At 40.3% G+C, this 19,686-nt stretch overlaps 2 protein-coding genes across 2 annotated transcripts in view; one reads left to right on the top strand and one right to left on the bottom strand.

Annotated features, from left to right (window-relative positions):
- The window catches only part of LOC127504736 (NACHT, LRR and PYD domains-containing protein 12-like), a 595,457-nt gene that overhangs the window by 160,282 nt on the left and 415,489 nt on the right, over nucleotides 1-19,686 (top strand). Inside the window, exons 37-40 of the mRNA XM_051879684.1 lie at nucleotides 3,956-4,129; nucleotides 4,548-4,721; nucleotides 10,586-10,756; nucleotides 12,081-12,254. Coding sequence (XP_051735644.1) covers nucleotides 3,956-4,129; nucleotides 4,548-4,721; nucleotides 10,586-10,756; nucleotides 12,081-12,254 — 693 coding nt within the window. The remainder of the gene's footprint in view (nucleotides 1-3,955; nucleotides 4,130-4,547; nucleotides 4,722-10,585; nucleotides 10,757-12,080; nucleotides 12,255-19,686) is intronic.
- Nucleotides 1-19,686, bottom strand: part of LOC127505029 (uncharacterized) — a 78,444-nt gene that overhangs the window by 57,551 nt on the left and 1,207 nt on the right. Inside the window, exon 1 of the mRNA XM_051880280.1 lies at nucleotides 18,501-19,686. This exon is cut by the window's right edge and continues 1,207 nt beyond it. Within this exon, the coding sequence (XP_051736240.1) occupies nucleotides 18,501-19,064 (564 nt within the window). The 5' untranslated portion in view covers nucleotides 19,065-19,686. The remainder of the gene's footprint in view (nucleotides 1-18,500) is intronic.

Genomic DNA, 19,686 nt, shown 5'->3' with positions numbered 1-19,686 from the left:
TATGTGCAATTTTTAAAAATGTCTGTGATGACACTAACAGGAAGAATGCCCTTTGACCCCCAGTGATTTAAAGTGACCCTACAAACAACATTTTTCAACTGAGTGAATCCACACATGCCAGGGTCTTTCAGAAGATGCGACTCCACAGGTTCAGTCGGTCCCCTGAGATTGTTTAATTTCCCTTAAAAACCAAAGATTAGGCCAAATCCCTACCAGGCATGTCCACATCAGACTCTGTGGTAGAAAATGTCCTTGCTGTTAAAACCTAGTATATCTGTTAAATGTTTCTTTGTGTTTTAGTAACCACACATTTAAACTTTAAACTATTACAGTATACAGTTTTGTTAGAGTCTGTGCCACGCTGTTGTAATGCAAGCTCATTTTGAGAACTATAACATTGTATACCCTTTTAAAGAAGAAATTCAAACAATCATTATACATGTATTTATACGTACACAATTTTACTATGTGTGTATGAACATATAAGATACATTTAGCTATAATGTAAACATATTACAGAAATCCTCTCTTCTGATCTATTGCAAAAGATTGTAATTTGTAAATGCCATTTTTCCACTAGCAGATGACACGGTTTACAATTTTTATTAGTTTGTATATATGTACAGTTTTAGATAAAGACTGCTCTCTGAGTTTGGTCAAACATGCAGCTACTCGCAGGACATAATGAAAACATGAACAAATGATACTCCTACTACATGAGTGTTTAAACTAAAAGTGTAATGTTCTTTTAGGCCATCTTTCTGGTCTGTCTATGAAGCGTTCACAAGACACAATGCATCAACGTGAAAAGTTACAGCTATTACACTTAAAGCTATGCATTTCACATCAGTCATAGACACACAGTTCTTTTGTGCTTGTCTTTAAACAACAGTTAAGTAAATTAATTACACTTGATAAGTAGTACTTTTAAGTGAAAAGTTTTTATATATATATATATATATATATTCTGTCAACACCAATACTTTGACACCAGTGGTTTTTTTTTTTTTTTTGGGTGTCTGTCCTTTAGAACTGATCCAGAAAACAGACGTTGTGTTCTATGTCTATATAATTTCTTATTCTTTTTATGAAAACATGTGATAGGCAGTTTTTGTCCTCTTCCAGCAGAATACTAAAATGTTTTAACATATTGTAAATGTCAATAGTTAGAACTAGCGAATGCAAGTGAACTGTTTTTACAGAGATAATTTACATTTTATATGTGAAACAAACTCAGTCAGTCAGTTGGATTCTAGTTTCTATTGAACATTGTTATTGTACCGCATGTTTAACAGTGCTAGGGTTCTTGAACTCATCAAACTTCACACAAGTCACAAGGTCTTTCCCAGTGGTCATCTGACTCTGAAACCAGACCAAATATTAGGATGTAACAGTTTGGAGACATTTGAGTTTTCTTTGATTTGTTTGCACTTTTCCTGAAACATACTGCTTTTGAAATTGTTTACCAATTTTTAATATCAACATTTTCAATGTATTGCTGTGTGATTGTAATATGTGTGTGTGTGTGTGTGTGTGTGTCTGCTTTCCTTACACTTTGCAAAACAACTTTGAAAAAACAAACTGTATACTTGAATATGCTGTAATGTTAGTCAACTTCAGGTATTCTCGGCATCTCTTTATTCGTAGCATTTGCTTGATTTAATAAAATATTGGTTTAAATCATCGTCTGCACTTGAGATCTTTACATTATTTTATTATACTATCCTAATTTTTAAATAGCGCTGAAATAGATTTTTGGGGCGATATGTGGATATTGAATATAGCACAAGGAACTCTGAAATATTTTATCTTGTAAAACATTTAAAATGACTTCAAACGCAATATAGACGTTTACCCTGCAGGGGTTAGAGGTTACACAGCGGGTGTTCACATTCTCTCTAGTTAAAACCTACAGGCCCTACCTACTGAATAAGGGAACAGTCTGCAAAGCTACAATGAGAAACTTCTACGCATGCGCAGAGCAGCGGAGCAGAAGGGCGTGGCACGCTAGCGACATCCGCTGGTCAAAGTCTCGTAAATGCGAGAACAGCAAACATGGCACTTTATGCAAAACAGTTGTTTTCGTTAAAGTAATCTACAAAGTGCAGTCTATCTATAGCATCATTAAACAACATCAGTTATTATAAATTATCCGTATATCTTCAATACTTTTCCATGCGCACGAGAAGGTGGAATGCAAAGTGGTTTCCATGGTAACGGTGGAAACTGTTGCATGAACGCGACGGCTTACACAACTATCAGATTAACGAAGGAATATGACATGTATTCATTAAGTTTAAGTGCAACGTCTTCATAAAATGTGTGGGTTTATGTGTTAACGTTAACACGTATTTCGCAGATGAGTCTAGGCTTGATGTGCAGGTTTGCCTAGACAAGGCGCTGGAAAGCTTTTCTAATATAAACCGGGTCCTAAAGCACTTGCCCAGTCATAAACCTTCATTCCAGTGATATTCCTACAGAAAACACCTTTTAAGATGTTTATGACTCATTAGAATGTATGCAAAAGACAGCTTTCCAGGTGAAGCGTTCTTTAACAGACTCGGATATGTAGGTGTGTGCTGTCTTAACATTCCTCTATCTGTTTGAAATCCATGGATCACCACTCTGTGTTTCTGCTTGTTCTTACACAAAAACGACTATATCCCGTCTCATAGGCTACTGATAATTTATCAATAATGTTATTTATTTAATGATATTATAGATTACACTTTTGCAGAACGTGCCATGGTTGCGGCGTTACCGCATTTGACCAGCGGATGTCGCTAGCGTGTCACTGCTCCGCTGCTTTGCGCATGCGTAGAAGTTTCTCATTATTATGACTTACAGAATTATATTTTTTTTTACTCAATTGTGGTGGAAACGGGCTTCCATACATTGCAGTGCCTGCAGTTCGAAAAAAAATTTTTTTTAATGGAAGTCTATGGGAGCACTCGGGGCAAATCTCGGCCAGAGTGAAATCACCCAAAAAGAGGCGGTGCTCCACAGAGCGTGATTGATGCTGATTGGACTATAGCCTATATCCAGAGGAAATAGAACAAACAGCCTAGCAGTGACAGCTAGCGTAACACTGTGGTTGAAAAAATATCCGTCCCTTTCTCACTTTGGTGGTGCGTCGCCCTATTGCCCTGATGAAGAAACCGCCCCTGGAATAGTGAATGAGGGTATAGGGGGCGATTTCAAACACGACAAAGGAACCAATCAGAACATGACACATGAACAGGGGAACACATGACAAGATCACATGAAGAGCAAGACTGAGAAATTAAAAAAAAAAAAAAAAAAAAAGACATGAAAACATAAACTGAACCTAGAACAGTTGTGACACTGCCTCACTGTGCAGCACTAAAGCAAATGAACTACCTTTTCCAAAACTTGTTTGATTCTCTTCTGCTCGAGGAAATACTTTTATTCCTTAATCTGTTCAGTTACTCATTGTTTATGTTAGTTCACAGTGGATTAACTAATGTTAACAGAAAACTTTTGTATTTAAAAATAGTTTAGTTAATGCTGAAACTTACATTAAGGTTATTAAATGCTGTTCTAGTATTGTCCATCATTGGTTCATGTTAACTAATGTAGTTCATGTTAACAAATGAAAGCTTATTGTAAAGTGTTAGAGAGTAGACAATGTGTCTGAAAACAACCGACATAAACACATTTGTCCCAGTGATCAAACCAAGAGTGACATTGACACGAAAGAACCTTAAAGATGATATGAAATGAATGTGTAAACTAACATAAATAGATTGACGATTTCAGCCTTTGTATTGTTACAGTGTCAGTAGTATATTTAAATGAACAATGTGTAGTCTTTCTCCATGTTTTTGCTCCTGGATATCCCTGTTTTAGTCAGGAAAAGTCTGCTGGATGAAGCTAAACATGTGTGTTGATCATCATAGATGTGAGTCATTGTCTTTTCTCTTTCTGTCTTCAGTCTGAATAGATGCAGGATTACAGAGGAACAGTGTGTCATCCTGACTTCAGCTCTGAAATCAAACCCGTCACACCTGAGAGAGCTGAACCTGAGCGGGAATAATCTAGGAGACTCTGGAGTGAAGCACTTATGTGACGTACTGAAGGATTCACACTGTAAACTGGAGAGATTGAGGTCAGTAACATTCACATACAAGAATCAAAATGCTGAAAATCACTTCAACAGTTTAAACTAAAACACTTTATTCTCAATATCTCACAGTGAGTCTGAGTTGAAGTCTGGACTTTAATTAGTCCATTCCCAAACTTTAGTTTCTCATTTTTCGGCCATTTTCAGGTTGTTTTTTGTGGATCATTCAGATCAAAGACTTTTACACCTGTACAGTTTTAGATAATTGAAACCTTGAAAGTGATGTTGATGTCTAACATATTACAGTTCTCTGTGTCGTTTGTTTGCCTCCATATTCAGTTGTCAGTTTTTGCAACTATCTTTCAATACATTTGTACAAAGAACAAAATAAAATTGACTTTAAGGATTTAAATTGTTGAGGTTGAACTGATTAATCAGCTGAATGTTTTCATTCCTGTTCTAGACTCTCTAACTGCAGTGTAACAGAAGAAGGTTGTAAAGCTCTGGCTTCAGCTCTGAGATCAAACCCTTCACACCTGATAGAGCTGGATCTCACAGGAAATGATCCTGGACAATCAGGAGTGAAGGAGCTCGATGATTTACTACAGGATCCAAACTGTCAACTGAAGACACTGAGGTGAGACGGGATGAATTAATACAAAAATAGTTATATGCAGGCTAGATATTCATAACGAATATATTATATTAGTTATACAATAAGCTGGAGAATATGTTGCAACAAAATGATCAAGATCAGATCAGATGCTATGGGTTCTGTCATGATGATGATAACCGTCAACACAGTTTAGTTGTGGTACAAGCTACAGGTCAAATAGACATTATGGGTCAGTGTATGTTCTTTGTAAGCAATAAGGTACTGGAGGCTAGTGCTGTATCATGAATAAGTCACGGCTGAAGGGCGTTGTTAGGCACGACGTGAAGCAGAGTAACCCCTTCAGCCGTGACTTATTCACGATACAGCACTAGCCTTGAGTACCTTATTGCTTTATAAAACAGTTACCACACAATACAAATATTAAAGCCAGAAATATGTATCAATGCAACTTTCATAAAGTAAACTTTTTCTGAAAGCCTTCCTTCCACTGGAAAAAAAATAGTCCCTGACTGTGAACAGCAACAGAGCTTACAGTACATTTTCACACCATTAGATGGCGGCAAAGACTGTCTTTATGAGTGTGTCAGTCAGTAATGAAGACTTTTATATTGAAAAGACTGAATTGTTTTGAAAACAGAACAAGACTCAACTGACAAATACAGGTGCTGGTCATATAATTAGAATATCATCAAAAAGTTGATTTATTTCACTAATTCCATTCAAAAAGTGAAACTTGTATATTATATTCATTCATTACACACAGACTGATATATTTCAAATGTTTATTTCTTTTAATTTTGATGATTATAACTGACAACTAAGGAAAATCCCAAATTCAGTATCTCAGAAAATTAGAATATTACTTAAGACCAATACAAAGAAAGGATTTTTAGAAATCTTGACCAACTGAAAAGTATGAACATGAAAAGTATGAGCATGTACAGCACTCAATACTTAGTTGGGGCTCCTTTTGCCTGAATTACTGCAGCAATGCGGCGTGGCATGGAGTCGATCAGTCTGTGGCACTGCTCAGGTGTTATAAGAGCCCAGGTTGCTCTGATAGTGGCCTTCAGCTCTTCTGCATTGTTGGGTCTGGCATATCGCATCTTCCTCTTCACAATACCCCATAGATTTTCTATGGGGTTAAGGTCAGGCGAGTTTGCTGGCCAATTAAGAACAGGGATACCATGGTCCTTAAACCAGGTACTGGTAGGTTTGGCACTGTGTGCAGGTGCCAAGTCCTGTTGGAAAATGAAATCTGCATCTCCATAAAGTTGGTCAGCAGCAGGAAGCATGAAGTGCTCTAAAACTTCCTGGTATACGGCTGCGTTGACCTTGGACCTCAGAAAACACAGTGGACCAACACCAGCAGATGACATGGCACCCCAAACCATCACTGACTGTGGAAACTTTACACTGGACCTCAAGCAACGTGGATTGTATGCCTCTCCTCTCTTCCTCCAGACTCTGGGACCCTGATTTCCAAAGGAAATGCAAAATTTACTTTCATCAGAGAACATAACTTTGGACCACTCAGCAGCAGTCCAGTCCTTTTTGTCTTTAGCCCAGGCGAGACGCTTCTGACGCTGTCTGTTGTTCAAGAGTGGCTTGACACAAGGAATGCGACAGCTGAAACCCATGTCTTGCATACGTCTGTGCGTAGTGGTTCTTGAAGCACTGACTCCAGCTGCAGTCCACTCTTTGTGAATCTCCCCCACATTTTTGAATGGGTTTTGTTTCACAATCCTCTCCAGGGTGCGGTTATCCCTATTGCTTGTACACTTTTTTCTACCACATCTTTTCCTTCTCTTCGCCTCTCTATTAATGTGCTTGGACACAGAGCTCTGTGAACAGCCAACCTCTTTTGCAATGACCTTTTGTGTCTTGCCCTCCTTGTGCAAGGTGTAAATGGTAGTCTTTTGGACAACTGTCAAGTCAGCAGTCTTCCCCATGATTGTGTAGCCTACAGAACTAGACTGAGAGACCATTTAAAGGCCTTTGCAGGTGTTTTGAGTTAATTAGCTGATTAGAGTGTGGCACCAGGTGTCTTCAATATTGAACCTTTTCACAATATTCTAATTTTCTGAGATACTGAATTTGGGATTTTCCTTAGTTGTCAGTTATAATCATCAAAATTACATGAAATAAACATTTGAAATATATCAGTCTGTGTGTAATGAATGAATATAATATACAAGTTTCACTTTTTGAATGGAATTAGTGAAATAAATCAAATTTTTGATGATATTCTAATTATATGACCAGCACCTGTACTTTGACTAGTGCTGTTAGTCACATGAAAACCCCTTAACTGTTAAAAGGACGAAATGATACATCAGACATTTAAACAGATTTATTATTATGTATGGAAGCACATGTGTTGCAATATTCAATTTAAAATGTAATATGCAAAATGGCAATGCATTTCTGTATTTATATTCTGTAAAAATTGTAGCAAAATGAGCATTTAAATGTTATTTTTTTAATTGCATTTACACTCACAGTTAAGACACTTGCGATTGCATTAAATGTCCTGCAATGAATGGAACAAAATTCAATGTGGATTTAAAAATGCATTTCGGGTCAATCACGTCTGCGCCCCGCCCTGTCAATCACTGCATCAAGGCGGGGCCAGGTGTTGTCAACATGGCGGCAGCAGAGCTAAGAAGAGCGAGGCATAAACTGATGAAGCTGAGCAAGAACAGAGAAATGTCAGTGTTCCTGATGATTATGAACATCCGTCAGTCATAGAACCAGTACGTTATTAGAAGCATAGATATTTATGGTCAGGAGGACTCGTAGAGAACGTGCACCTTATCGTGAGGTGAGCGCGCTCGCGTGTCTGTAAAAGTGCTGAAACAGACGCGTCGATTGAGCGGTGCTTTACAACATAGAAATAATCTTAGACAAGCTGTCCGAGATTATTGCTTGCTCTATCAGTATGGTTGTACGTTTTTCTCTTTTTATCGTTCTGAATATTGTTTTTGCATCATTTATAGGTATGAAGGTAAAATGATGTCATAAAGAATCGCATGCGCAAAGTAATATTTGTGGAAGTGTACACAAGATTGTAAGCGTAAATTAAATTTGCATGCGCAAGAGAAGATTTGTAAAGGTGTAAATCGCATTTCAAGCGTAAGAAAAAATTATTTGCAGCATTTTACTGTTATTCGTAAGTGCAGTTCATGAATTGTGAAACTGCAGCTTTATGCTAAAGCAAAATAAATATGATCTGTATTCTTCTGACTGCCATTTTTCCGCGCTTACACTTTTGGCACATTTTTTTTTTTTTGCCGGAATTTGGCCAAAAGCATTGCAAGCCTGTGAACAGTGATTTGTAAGCGAAAACAACAGTTTAAAGAACTGCAAAATGGATCTGTATGTGTAAAAAACAAATTGTTGCAAATGTCTAAATGACTTGTTGTGTATGTACGGCAAAAAGGTCCCGAAATAACCCGATTTGTACAGTTCCGTCTTTTAGCAGCGCTTACAGTTTTGGCACGATTCTCTCACTCACTGAAGCGTGAGGAGGAGGGCGGGTCCTTCTTCTTGTAGCCAATCAAATCAGTTTCTCGCTGACTCTGGATTTACTCTATTCTGATAGGTTCAATGAACACGCCAAATGTTCTCGCTTGAACATTTTAAACATATATAATCATTTCTGTAATACATTTTAATTTCGCAACTTATAAAGCACTAAAATATATGTTTAAATTATATGTTAAAATTAGTGTAGGAAATAGCAAATGTAAATTATATTATTGAATTTGAATGATCATTTTGCTCCAAACATTGCACATATAGTATGGAAAATGTAAATTTAAATACAGAAATTCATTGCCATTTTGCATTTTAAACTGAATATTGCTACACATGTGCTTCCATAATTATGAATATAGGACTGACCTGAAGGAAAATGCTAAATCTGAATGCAGGTATAAACTCGCTCACTCGATCTCTTTCTCACAATACTCTTCTACATAATACTGTAAGATTCAATGAACAATATCAACTGAGAACATACAGTTTATGTTGCTAAGGGTGTTGTGTAGTGATACACAGAACCGTTGGGTGAAGCAGTCATAGCCGTGTTTTATCGTGAATAAAACACAGCTATTGACCAATCAGAATCAAGGACAGGAACTAACCGTTTTATAATCTGGACGGTCTGAGAGGACAGTCTTTGGACAGGGTCACGGTCAATGACATCATGAGAATCACTCCTTCTCAGTTGTCCAAAAAAAAAAACAACCTCTGACCTCCTGGCTTCACACCACGTGCAGTGCTCCTGGAAGAGTGAACACGACTGAAGAGAGTCATCTCCGCTAGGTCTGCCCACATGCCTTAATGTCAGAATCTGGTAAAGTAGTGTTATGATAACCTTCATTTAATTGGCTTAAGTATCGATATGTAAAGTTTGGGACTGTTAATAAGCCTGACATGACTGACTTGTTTTGATTTTAACGTTAGTGTTTCTTCCACTGAATCGAACATACTTTTTATTCCAAATACACCTTGTATAACGCTGCTAACATTACCATTTTACCAACGAATACAACTTTAGTTGAGCTCTACTATACTATATTGTCATAACGTAATTAAACAGTTTGATTTTACTCTCACAAAATGTTCTGTGCAATTTCATGATGACAGGGTTTGAAATGAACACCCGTAAATTACAGGTAAAAATCAGGTTGTGTTTCACAAATTATGTTCATTCAATTTGCTGGCGAAGTTTATGTAATCTGTGCAGATTTATCACACATACTCAACTCACAAGTCAATATGAATATTAAATATATAGCTGAATTGAGCAGCACCTGCGCATTTCTGGCTTACTTCAACACAAATATAAGCAACAAATAAAGATGCGCTGGTTTGTTTGCTTTGAAGGGAACAGAGCAGACCCAAGAAACATAATAATGTGGGGTAAATAACCCCAGTGTAAAACCGAAAGAACCACCTCACGATAATGAGCAGACCCTGGCCAGATATACACACTGATTTTGCAGCAGCGATTAAAATGAGTAAATGACCTTTGAAACTAATGTTACGCTTCAAATAAAGATTTTATTACATTGTTATGCCAGTAGGTGGCGACCAGTGACTTTTAAAATGTACTTGATAGAGATTCGTTCAAAAACTCTTGACAAAACAAGTCTTCATTCATTCATTTCAAAGAAGTTTTTCACAATGAATTCATGTAAAGTAATAAATATTTTATAACATTTTAGACATTTATAAATAGATTTATAACATTAAATAGAACATTTTGTCAGAATCTCAAGAAAATTACATTATTTTGTTTAGTTGTCTAATACTTTGTTTTCAGATTTGTGGGAGAATCGTGATCTGTGTTAAATCTAGATTATCCAGAATCATAAATTATGTTTAAAAGAATCTATAATATATTTGGCATCTAACGTATACTATTAGCACTGTTTCTAATATTAAAATGTACAATCATAAAGACTAGGATGAAGTCTCTATGCATATTAACAAGGCTTTGGGACAATCATGATGCATTATAATCCAGATTCTGAAATCCTGGTGTGTTTGCATCCCTGTTCTTAAAAGCCAGAAAGATCTCGAGGCCTTAATTTCACACTCTGTCTTCATACTGAAAATCATGATCTAGTGAGCTTTTGTCCTTCTGCTCTGTGGGACGTTTCTGTTCTTATGAGTTTGCTTTAGGACTGAGTGTCGCTCTAGTTTCTTTTAAATAACTCTATCACACTTTGTTTTCAAGTATTTATATATTTATTTGTGTATTTAAATGTTTAAAGAAAAGAGTTATATCTAAATAACTAACTAGAGCTTGTCTTATCAATCATTTTTGTAATGCAACAGACATTTAGTTGAGAACTGAATTGTCTCTTCTGCAGGTTTTTGAGTCCTGCTGCAGATGAAGCCTGTCAGTATGTGAGTGGAATTGTGGGTAAAAACCCGTTACTCCTGAGAGAGCTGAATCTGAGTGAACATGAACTAGGAGACACACGAGTGAATCAGATCGCTGCTCTACTGCAGGATAAACACTGTCGACTCAACACACTGACGTGAGTATTGTTCATTTATTTAAAACATTACATTACTTTTAATTGTGATGTTACTGTAGCTGATAATAATATTTCCTCACTTGTTTGAGTCAGAGCAGTTTTTCTCAGCGTCACACAGAGCCACACCAATGTAAAGTAATACAATTAAACAGGCAATTTATACAAACAATTAATATTTGACTAAGACAGTTTGATCATGGGTCAATAATTATTTCAGTTCCTGTAGAGGGAGATCAATGGTTTTCTTCCAGAGCTTAGAAACTCTTCAAATAAGTGATAGATTGAAAAAACAGCTGCACTATAAACACACAGATGTCTTTCCTAACTTTCACAGGTTAGTTCTGTCAGGGATGGACACTCGTCACTGTCGTGGCAAACTCGACGTCTCTCTGTGATCCTTCAGTTCTGGTCTCAAAGAAAGCTCTCAGAGTCGAAGTTTCAGCTCTCAGGAGTTTTAGTTTACTGTTCAAACTTAAAAATCCCATACAGTGTTGTTGTAATGATGTTTTTCAACATTTTCCTTTCTCATGAGTTTAATGTACAACTTTTAGGTGCTTTCTGCACACAGTTACTGTCTTGACCTGTTTTTTCTTAATGCATTAACACACAGACTACTACTGTGCAATTTCATAATGACATGGTTTGAAATTAACACTCGTCAAATGCGGGTAAAAATCATCTGTGGCGGGTGACGATGTGAACGAGTCAATTCAGCATGTTATGTTTCACAAATTATGATCACTCAATTTGCTGGTGAAGTTTATGTAATGTGCGAGTCAATATGAATATTAAATATTAAATACAGCCGAATTGAGCAGCAGAACTAGCACTAGAACAGACGTGACACTGCCTCACGGTGCAGCACTAAAGCTAATGAACCTTTTCCAAAACTTGTTTGATTGAAACTTACATTAAGGTTATTAAATGCTGTTCTAGTATTGTCCATCATTGGTTCATGTTAACTAATGTAGTTCATGTTAACAAATGAAAGCTTATTGTAAAGTGTTAGAGAGTAGACAATGTGTCTGAAAACAACCGACATAAACACATTTGTCCCAGTGATCAAACCAAGAGTGACATTGACACGAAAGAACCTTAAAGATGATATGAAATGAACGTGTAAACTAACATAAATAGATCGACGATTTCAACCTTTGTATTGTTACAGTGTCAGTAGTATATTTAAATGAACAATGTGTAGTCTTTCTCCATGTTTTTGCTCCTGGATATCCCTGTTTGTCAGGAAAAGTCTGCTGGATGAAGCTAAACATGTTAGTTGATCATCATAGATCTGAGTCATTGTCTTTTCTCTTTCTGTCTTCAGTCTGAATAGATGCAGGATTACAGAGGAACAGTGTGTCATCCTGACTTCAGCTCTGAAATCAAACCCGTCACACCTGAGAGAGCTGAACCTGAGGGGGAATAATCTAGGAGACTCTGGAGTGAAAAACCTCAGTGATCTACTGATGAACCCACAATTCAAGCTGGAGAAACTAGAGTTAGTATCATTATACTGTACAGCAGTTACAGTGAGATTGAAGTTTATTTATTTTAAGACAGCAGAGCTTATGTTTCATTCTTTATAGCTGTAATGATGGGTCGACAGAATGTGGATCCATTTGCAGCTAGTTTATTAAAAGTACTTACAGAGTAGACAGGGCAAAGGCAGAGGCATAAACAGTAACAGGCAATGGTCGGGGCAGGCGGCAGACAAACAGAGTCAGGGTACAGGCAAGGATCAGGGCAGGCAGCAAACAATCACAGTCCAGGAAACAGGCAAAGATCAGGGTAGGCAGCAAAGGGTCGCAGGGAATAAACAGTCCAATCGGTAACAGATAAACAGTCCACAGAAAAACGCTCAGAAATGATCACCTCGGCAAATCAAGACTTCGCGATGTGTGTGTGTGTGTGAGTGTGTCTTATATAGTGTGAGTGTGATGCGGTGCAGGTGTGTGTGCAATCAGTCCCAGGAGTGAGGGCCCATGGGAAACGTAGTCCGAATGAGAACTGATCAGTATTCCGGTGATGGCTCCCTCTGGTGGTCCGGAGGAAGGGCCGAAGGAGCCATATTCGTGACAGAGCCCCCCCCCTGTGAGTGGCTCCAGACGCGAGGAAGCGGACGCCGGGGTCTACCACGTGGTCGAGGGGCCGGTCTCTCCGGGTGCGTCCGATGAAATTCCTCTGTGAGTAAGGGGTCCAGGATATCATCCGCATTGACCCAGGATCGCTCCTCCGGGCCGTACCCCTCCCAGTCGGCTAAGTATTGTAGTCTCCTACCCCGGCGCCTGGAGTCGAGCAGCTCTCGTACTTGATAGGCTTCCTCGCCTTCAATCATCAAGGGTGGGGGGGAGCGGACCTCGGCTCCCTCTGGCTCCCCTCTCGGACCCCCGGAGGGTTTCAGCAGCGAAACATGAAAAGTGGGAGAGACACGGTAATTAGCAGGCAAGTCTAAACGAAATGATACTGGGGTGATTTGTTTGATAATTTGAAAGGGCCCTACAAACCTGGGACTGAGTTTCCTGCATGGAAGTCTTAGCCGGAGGTCTCTGGTGGACAGCCAAACCCATTGTCCCACGGCGTACTGGGGATTGGGACGTCGGTGACGATTGGCCTGCATCTCCTGCCTTCTTACGGCGCGTTGTAGGTGATGGTGAGCTTGGTCCCAGGTTTCTTCGCTTCTTTGCATCCATTCAGTAACAGACGGTAGATTGGATGGTTCACCAGACCAAGGAAATAATGGAGGTTGGAAGCCCAAGATGCACTGAAAGGGCGTGACACCAGTGGCAGGTTTCTGTAGGGAGTTTTGGGCGTACTCCGCCCAGAGCAGATAACGGCTCCAGTCAGTCTGGTTGCGCTGGCAGTAGGTGCGTAAGAATCGTGTTAATTCTTGGTTCATGCGCTCTGTTTGGCCATTGGATTCTGGATGGTACCCTGAAGTGAGGCTGACGTTGATATTGAGACTCTTGAAGAAGGATGACCAGACTCGAGATGTAAACTGTGGGCCCCTGTCTGATACAATGTCCTCTGGTAGTCCATAGAAACGGAACACATAATTGCATAGAAGCTCAGCTGTTTCGAATGCTGTGGGTAGTTTGGCCAGTGGTATGAGTCTGCATGCTTTTGAGAAACGGTCGATGACTGTGAGTATGGTGGTGTGGCCCTGGGATTCTGGGAGATCCGTGACAAAATCAATGGCTATGTGAGACCAGGGACGTTGAGGAATGGGTAATGGTTGTAACAGTCCAGCTGGCGCTTGGTGTGAAGCCTTGGTGGTTTGACAGGGTGTACAGTTAGTGATGAAGCGGGTAGTGTCGGATAACATGGAGTCCCACCAGAACTGATTTTGTAGCAGATGGAGAGTGGCTGTAACACCCGGATGACCAGAGCTTGGGAAGTCGTGCACGTGATGAAGTAGTCTGTCCCGAAGCTGTGCTGGGACGTAGGTGCGGTCCGGCGGGCATGTTGGAGGAGGAGTGGTCTGTTCGTTGGCATGTGTGATCTCTGTGATAATGTCCCATTGAACTGGAGCCAGCAGTAAGGTGTCAGGGATTATGTTCTCTGCGATTTCTGTCCGTTCCACCTCCTCATGCTGCCGTGACAGCGCGTCTGCCTTGGTGTTCTTAGAGCCTGGTCTATAAGTTACAGAGAACTGGAAGCGCGTGAAGAACAAGGCCCACCTAGCTTGCCGTGGATTTAGACGCTTGGCGGAACGCAGGTATTCCAGGTTTTTATGGTCTGTGAGAATGGTGAACGGATGTTTTGCTCCCTCCAGCCAGTGACGCCACTCCTCCAGTGCTGCCTTCATAGCCAGTAATTCCCGATTGCCCACATCGTAATTACGTTCAGCCGCCGACATTTTCCAGGAATAAAAAGCACACGGGTACATCTTCTCTGGGTTACCTTGGCGCTGAGAAAGGACGGCCCCTATGCCCGTGCTGGAGGCGTCCACTTCTACAATGAAGGGAAGTTCAGGGTCTGGGTGACGGAGAATGGGTGCTGACGTGAAACGCTCCTTTAGCTCTTGGAAAGCCTGTATTGCCTCAGAGGACCAGATGAGACGTGAGGACTGCCGCTTGGTCATGGACGTTAACGGGGCTGCAACACCGCTGAAGTTCCGTATGAATCGCCTGTAGAAGTTGGCAAACCCCAGGAACCGTTGTAACTCCTTCAGTGTGCAAGGTTGTGGCCAGTCCTGTACCGCCCTCACCTTACTGTCATCCATGGCCACGCCCTCACGGCTGATAATGTAACCCAGAAAGGTTGTGGAGGTTTGGTGAAATTCGCATTTCTCTGCTTTTGCATAAAGTTTGTGTTGTATCAGTCTTTGGAGTACCGCCCGTACGTGCTGAACATGTTCCTTGAGAGAGTTGGAGTAGATGAGGATGTCATCTATGTAGACTATGACCCAGCGATTAAGCATGTCACGGAAGACGTCGTTAATAAAGGACTGGAAGACAGAGGGACTGTTGGCTAGCCCGAACGGCATGACGAGGGTCTCGTAGTGACCAGTGGTGGTGGAAAAAGCGGTCTTCCATTCGTCCCCTTCTCGGATGCGAATCAGGTTGTACGCACAGCGAAGGTCCAACTTGGTAAAGTATGTGGCCTGCCTGAGTTGTTCGAGGGCTGGAGGAACTAGAGGTAAGGGGTACCGGAACTTGATGGTGATGTCATTGAGTCCACGGTAGTCGATACAAGGTCTTAATCCGCCGTCCTTTTTCTTGACGAAGAAGAATCCTGAGGCTGCCGGTGATGTGGACGGGCGGATAAATCCTTTGGCTAGTTCCTCCTCGATGTAGGCTTTCATGGCTGCTGACTCGGGTTGTGACAGGGGAAAGATCCTGCCCTTGGGAGGTGTGGTTCCAGGCAACAGGTCGATGGCACAGTCCCTGGAGCGATGAGGAGGAAGTTCGGTGGACTTGTTCTTACTGAAGGCCACAGCCAGATCGGAGTATTCTTCGGGTATGTTTAATTTCTCGGTGTCAGAATCGTGGAGTGCAGCGGCTTGAACTGGCAGGGGAGTGATTTGTTTCAAGCAGTTGGCATGGCAGTTGGCGTCCCATTGTACAATCTGGCCCTCCTTCCAGGAAATGTGTGGGTTATGGGTTCTGAGCCACGGCAGACCAAGGATCACGGGGTTGTTGGGTGAGTGGATAACGTAGAAGCGAATGAGCTCATGGTGAAGGGCCCCTACTTGTAAAGCGAGTTCGTCTGTGATATGGATCACTTTGCCTCCGCCGATGGGCTTCCCATCTAGCGCCTCCACTGTCAACAGGGAATTACAGTCTGTTAGTGAGATGTTATGACTTTTGATGAAAGCATCAGACATGAAGTTCCCGGCGGCTCCAGAATCCAGCAAGGCGTGAGTGGATAGACGTTGGCCATTTACGGTAATCTGAATGGGAATTTTAAAGCAGTTGGAGTGTGGTGCAGAACTCACCGCTTTGGGATTGGAAGACTGAGGTCGTACGGGGCAGTTAATCTTGATATGGCCGGCCTGGCCGCAGTAGAGACACAGATGTAGTTGTCGTCTCCTTTCTCTCTCTTCGGGAAGTAGCGGAGTGTAGCCGAGTTGCATGGGTTCCAAAGTGGGTCCGGCTGAGGCGGATAGCCGAACGGGTCGTCGGGTGCGTAGCAGATTGTCAATGTGAATGGCCAGTTCGATGAAAGCGTTGAGCGAGCTTCCCTCATCCCGGCACGCGAGTTCGGCTTGTAATTCCAGTGATAGACCCCTTCGGAAAAGCAGTTTTAATGTGTCCTCAACCCAGTTCGTCTGAGCGGCGAGAGTGCGAAAGCTGCTGTTTGTTTACCTTGGCTGAGAGACAATAGCTGATCGCCGACGCTCTTGCCTCCTTCGGGATGTTCGAAGACCTCTTTAAAGCTTCGCAAGAAGTCCTGGAAGGTGGGGAACGCAGGACTGTCATCTCTCCACACCGCGGTGGCCCAATCCAGTGCTTTGCCAGTGAGCAGGGAACACACAAACGATTTCCGACTGGATTCGGTGGGATACAGAGACGGTTGTTGGTTGATGAACAGGGAGCATTGGAGAAGGAACCCCTTACATCTGGCGGGACTGCCGTCGAACTTTTCTGGGAGCGCTAGGCGAGGGTTGACCGCAGGGGAGGCCGCGAAGCCTGGATTGGCGGGAACAACGGGCGGCGGTGTGGCGATTTCAGCAGGGCTAAATCGGAGGCCTTGGAGCGTTTTCACCAGTTCTTCGGTAAGAGAAGTTAAGCGGTTAAGCTGATGTTGATGCACCGCTAGCTGGTTGGCCTGGGCAGTTAGTTCTGACGAAATCTGCATGAGGGCTGCTGGATCGCTGATTGGCGAAGTCTTCTGTAATGATGGGTCGACAGAATGTGGATCCATTTGCAGCTAGTTTATTAAAAGTACTTACAGAGTAGACAGGGCAAAGGCAGAGGCATAAACAGTAACAGGCAATGGTCGGGGCAGGCGGCAGACAAACAGAGTCAGGGTACAGGCAAGGATCAGGGCAGGCAGCAAACAATCACAGTCCAGGAAACAGGCAAAGATCAGGGTAGGCAGCAAAGGGTCGCAGGGAATAAACAGTCCAATCGGTAACAGATAAACAGTCCACAGAAAAACGCTCAGAAATGATCACCTCGGCAAATCAAGACTTCGCGATGTGTGTGTGTGTGAGTGTGTCTTATATAGTGTGAGTGTGATGCGGTGCAGGTGTGTGTGCAATCAGTCCCAGGAGTGAGGGCCCATGGGAAACGTAGTCCGAATGAGAACTGATCAGTATTCCGGTGATGGCTCCCTCCGGTGGTCCGGAGGAAGGGCCGAAGGAGCCATATTCGTGACAATAGCACTGCACTTTCTGGGTTTTATCTATTGGTCACATTTTTTTAATCTAGTAAGTAATTGTTTAATTTTCAGCGTTTGATATGATGTACTGTAGGGATGGGCATCTTTCAAAAATATTGCATTTGAATATTTGGGCTCATAAAAATCAAATATTTGTTTATTTAAATGACGTTTAACGAGAAAGACGTTTTTTATTTTTTTTATTCATCAAGATTTTGTTATCGTTTATTTATTTATTTATTTATTTATTTATTTTTTATTTTTATTAATATTAAACATTTGCTTACAAAGTACAAAAGTGCAAAAAGAGCCGGAGGTTCAGGGATGGCCAAACATTACATCACATTGAAAATTAGAGGAAAATAAATAAATAATATAAATAAATAAATGAGGAAATATCAATTAAATAGATCATATAAACATAACAATCCTCCCCACAAAACAAAATAATCTTAAATAAAAAAAGTGAGCATACATTCAAAGTTTTACTGGCCTTTTTGTTTCAGGAGGTAGATAAGGAGTTAATATAGATCTTAACATCTTCTTGAAAGTGAGAAGAATGGGAGGTCACTTTCATAGTTTTACATTTGTGGATGTAAAACTATGAAAAGCAAAAGCAAAATAATTACGTTGGAAAGAAAAAATACATTTTCATGCTGCTTCTCAAAAATAACAAACCCAAACAAGACATCCTTGAAATAAAGCTCAAAGTCTTTATATATATATAGTCTACAATGAACTGGCAAATGTCTTGCCAAAGTTTTCTTGTATGATCACAATACCAGAAAAGATGCAAGAGAGTTTCTGGTTGTGAATCACAGAAAGTACAGTTCACATCTATACTTAATTTCAGTTTAGACACAATGAAGGTTTTTACAGGATAGTACAGATGAATAAGCTTAAAAGAAATCTCTTTGACCTTATTCACCAGAAGATACTTGTTAGGAAAAGTCCAAACCTTCTTCCACAATATATTTTCCACTAAATTGTTCCATCTTGAAACGACATGAGGAGTGGAAACCCAATCATGAAGAAAAAGAAAACAAATCTCTCTATTATTTTTTACTGTAGATTTAAAGCATATTCTGCCTACATACGTGTCAGCCGGGTCTGGGAGAGGTATTTCAGAACTTGACAAAAAACTATTACAGCCCTTAAATAACATAATGACACCATTAGGGATAGCACCAAATACAATGGCAAACTGTTTTGGAGTAACAGGAATATTATAATGAGAAAGAAACTCTTGGTAAGTAAATAAGTAACCATCCTGATTAAATAGTTGACTAACCCGATTGATCCCATTCTTAAACCAATTTTCAAAAAATAAGGACTCATATTTATAACAAATATTCTTATTATTCCAAATGAAGTAATTGGTTGGAGAAAAACTGTGTTTGAAAATCATAGACCATGCCAAAAGTGCTTGTTTGTGGAAATTGGAAAGAGCAACAGGGATCTTCTCAATGCTGAAGATACACATCAAAAGAACATTCAAACCTCCCAACTGAGAAAAGACATATTCTGGTATAATATTCCAAATACTGGATGGATTTCTCAAGTAATTCCTCAACCAGTTGATTTTAAAAGGCAGACGACGACATTATGTGATAATACAATAAACTTGTTAAATGTGCTCCACAGCGCCACACAGTGCATTAAATTATAACTGCTAGTTTCAGTGCTTGGGATTTATCATGGATTCACTGCATTTACAGCCAGCAAAACAACATAGTAAAATTCGAGTAGTATTTTTATTAATAAAGAATAAAAAAGGGAATAAATAATAGAGACATCAAATAAATAGTGTAGCGAATTAACTCAAAGGGGAAATATTAATAATTATTCATAACTCATTATGATTATTAATTATGATTGATTATGAATATGTAAATCGGTTAATCAGATTAACTGGATGTAGCTACATTAATATTACAATCAATTAACCTGTTCGTCCAGTGAACACTCAGTGTTGATTGTTTATTAATTCTAAGAAATGTTCATTTCCAGGTTATGGAAAAACAACATTCGTATTGTACAGTACTACTCAGAGCATGTAGTCAGGATCTAAATCACTCAAGAGGCAATTTATTAGCAGACGGAGT

Source organism: Ctenopharyngodon idella, chromosome 2 (assembly GCF_019924925.1).
Source record: "Ctenopharyngodon idella isolate HZGC_01 chromosome 2, HZGC01, whole genome shotgun sequence".
Taxonomy (NCBI): domain Eukaryota; kingdom Metazoa; phylum Chordata; class Actinopteri; order Cypriniformes; family Xenocyprididae; genus Ctenopharyngodon; species Ctenopharyngodon idella.
This window is presented reverse-complemented; position numbering and strand designations above follow the sequence as displayed.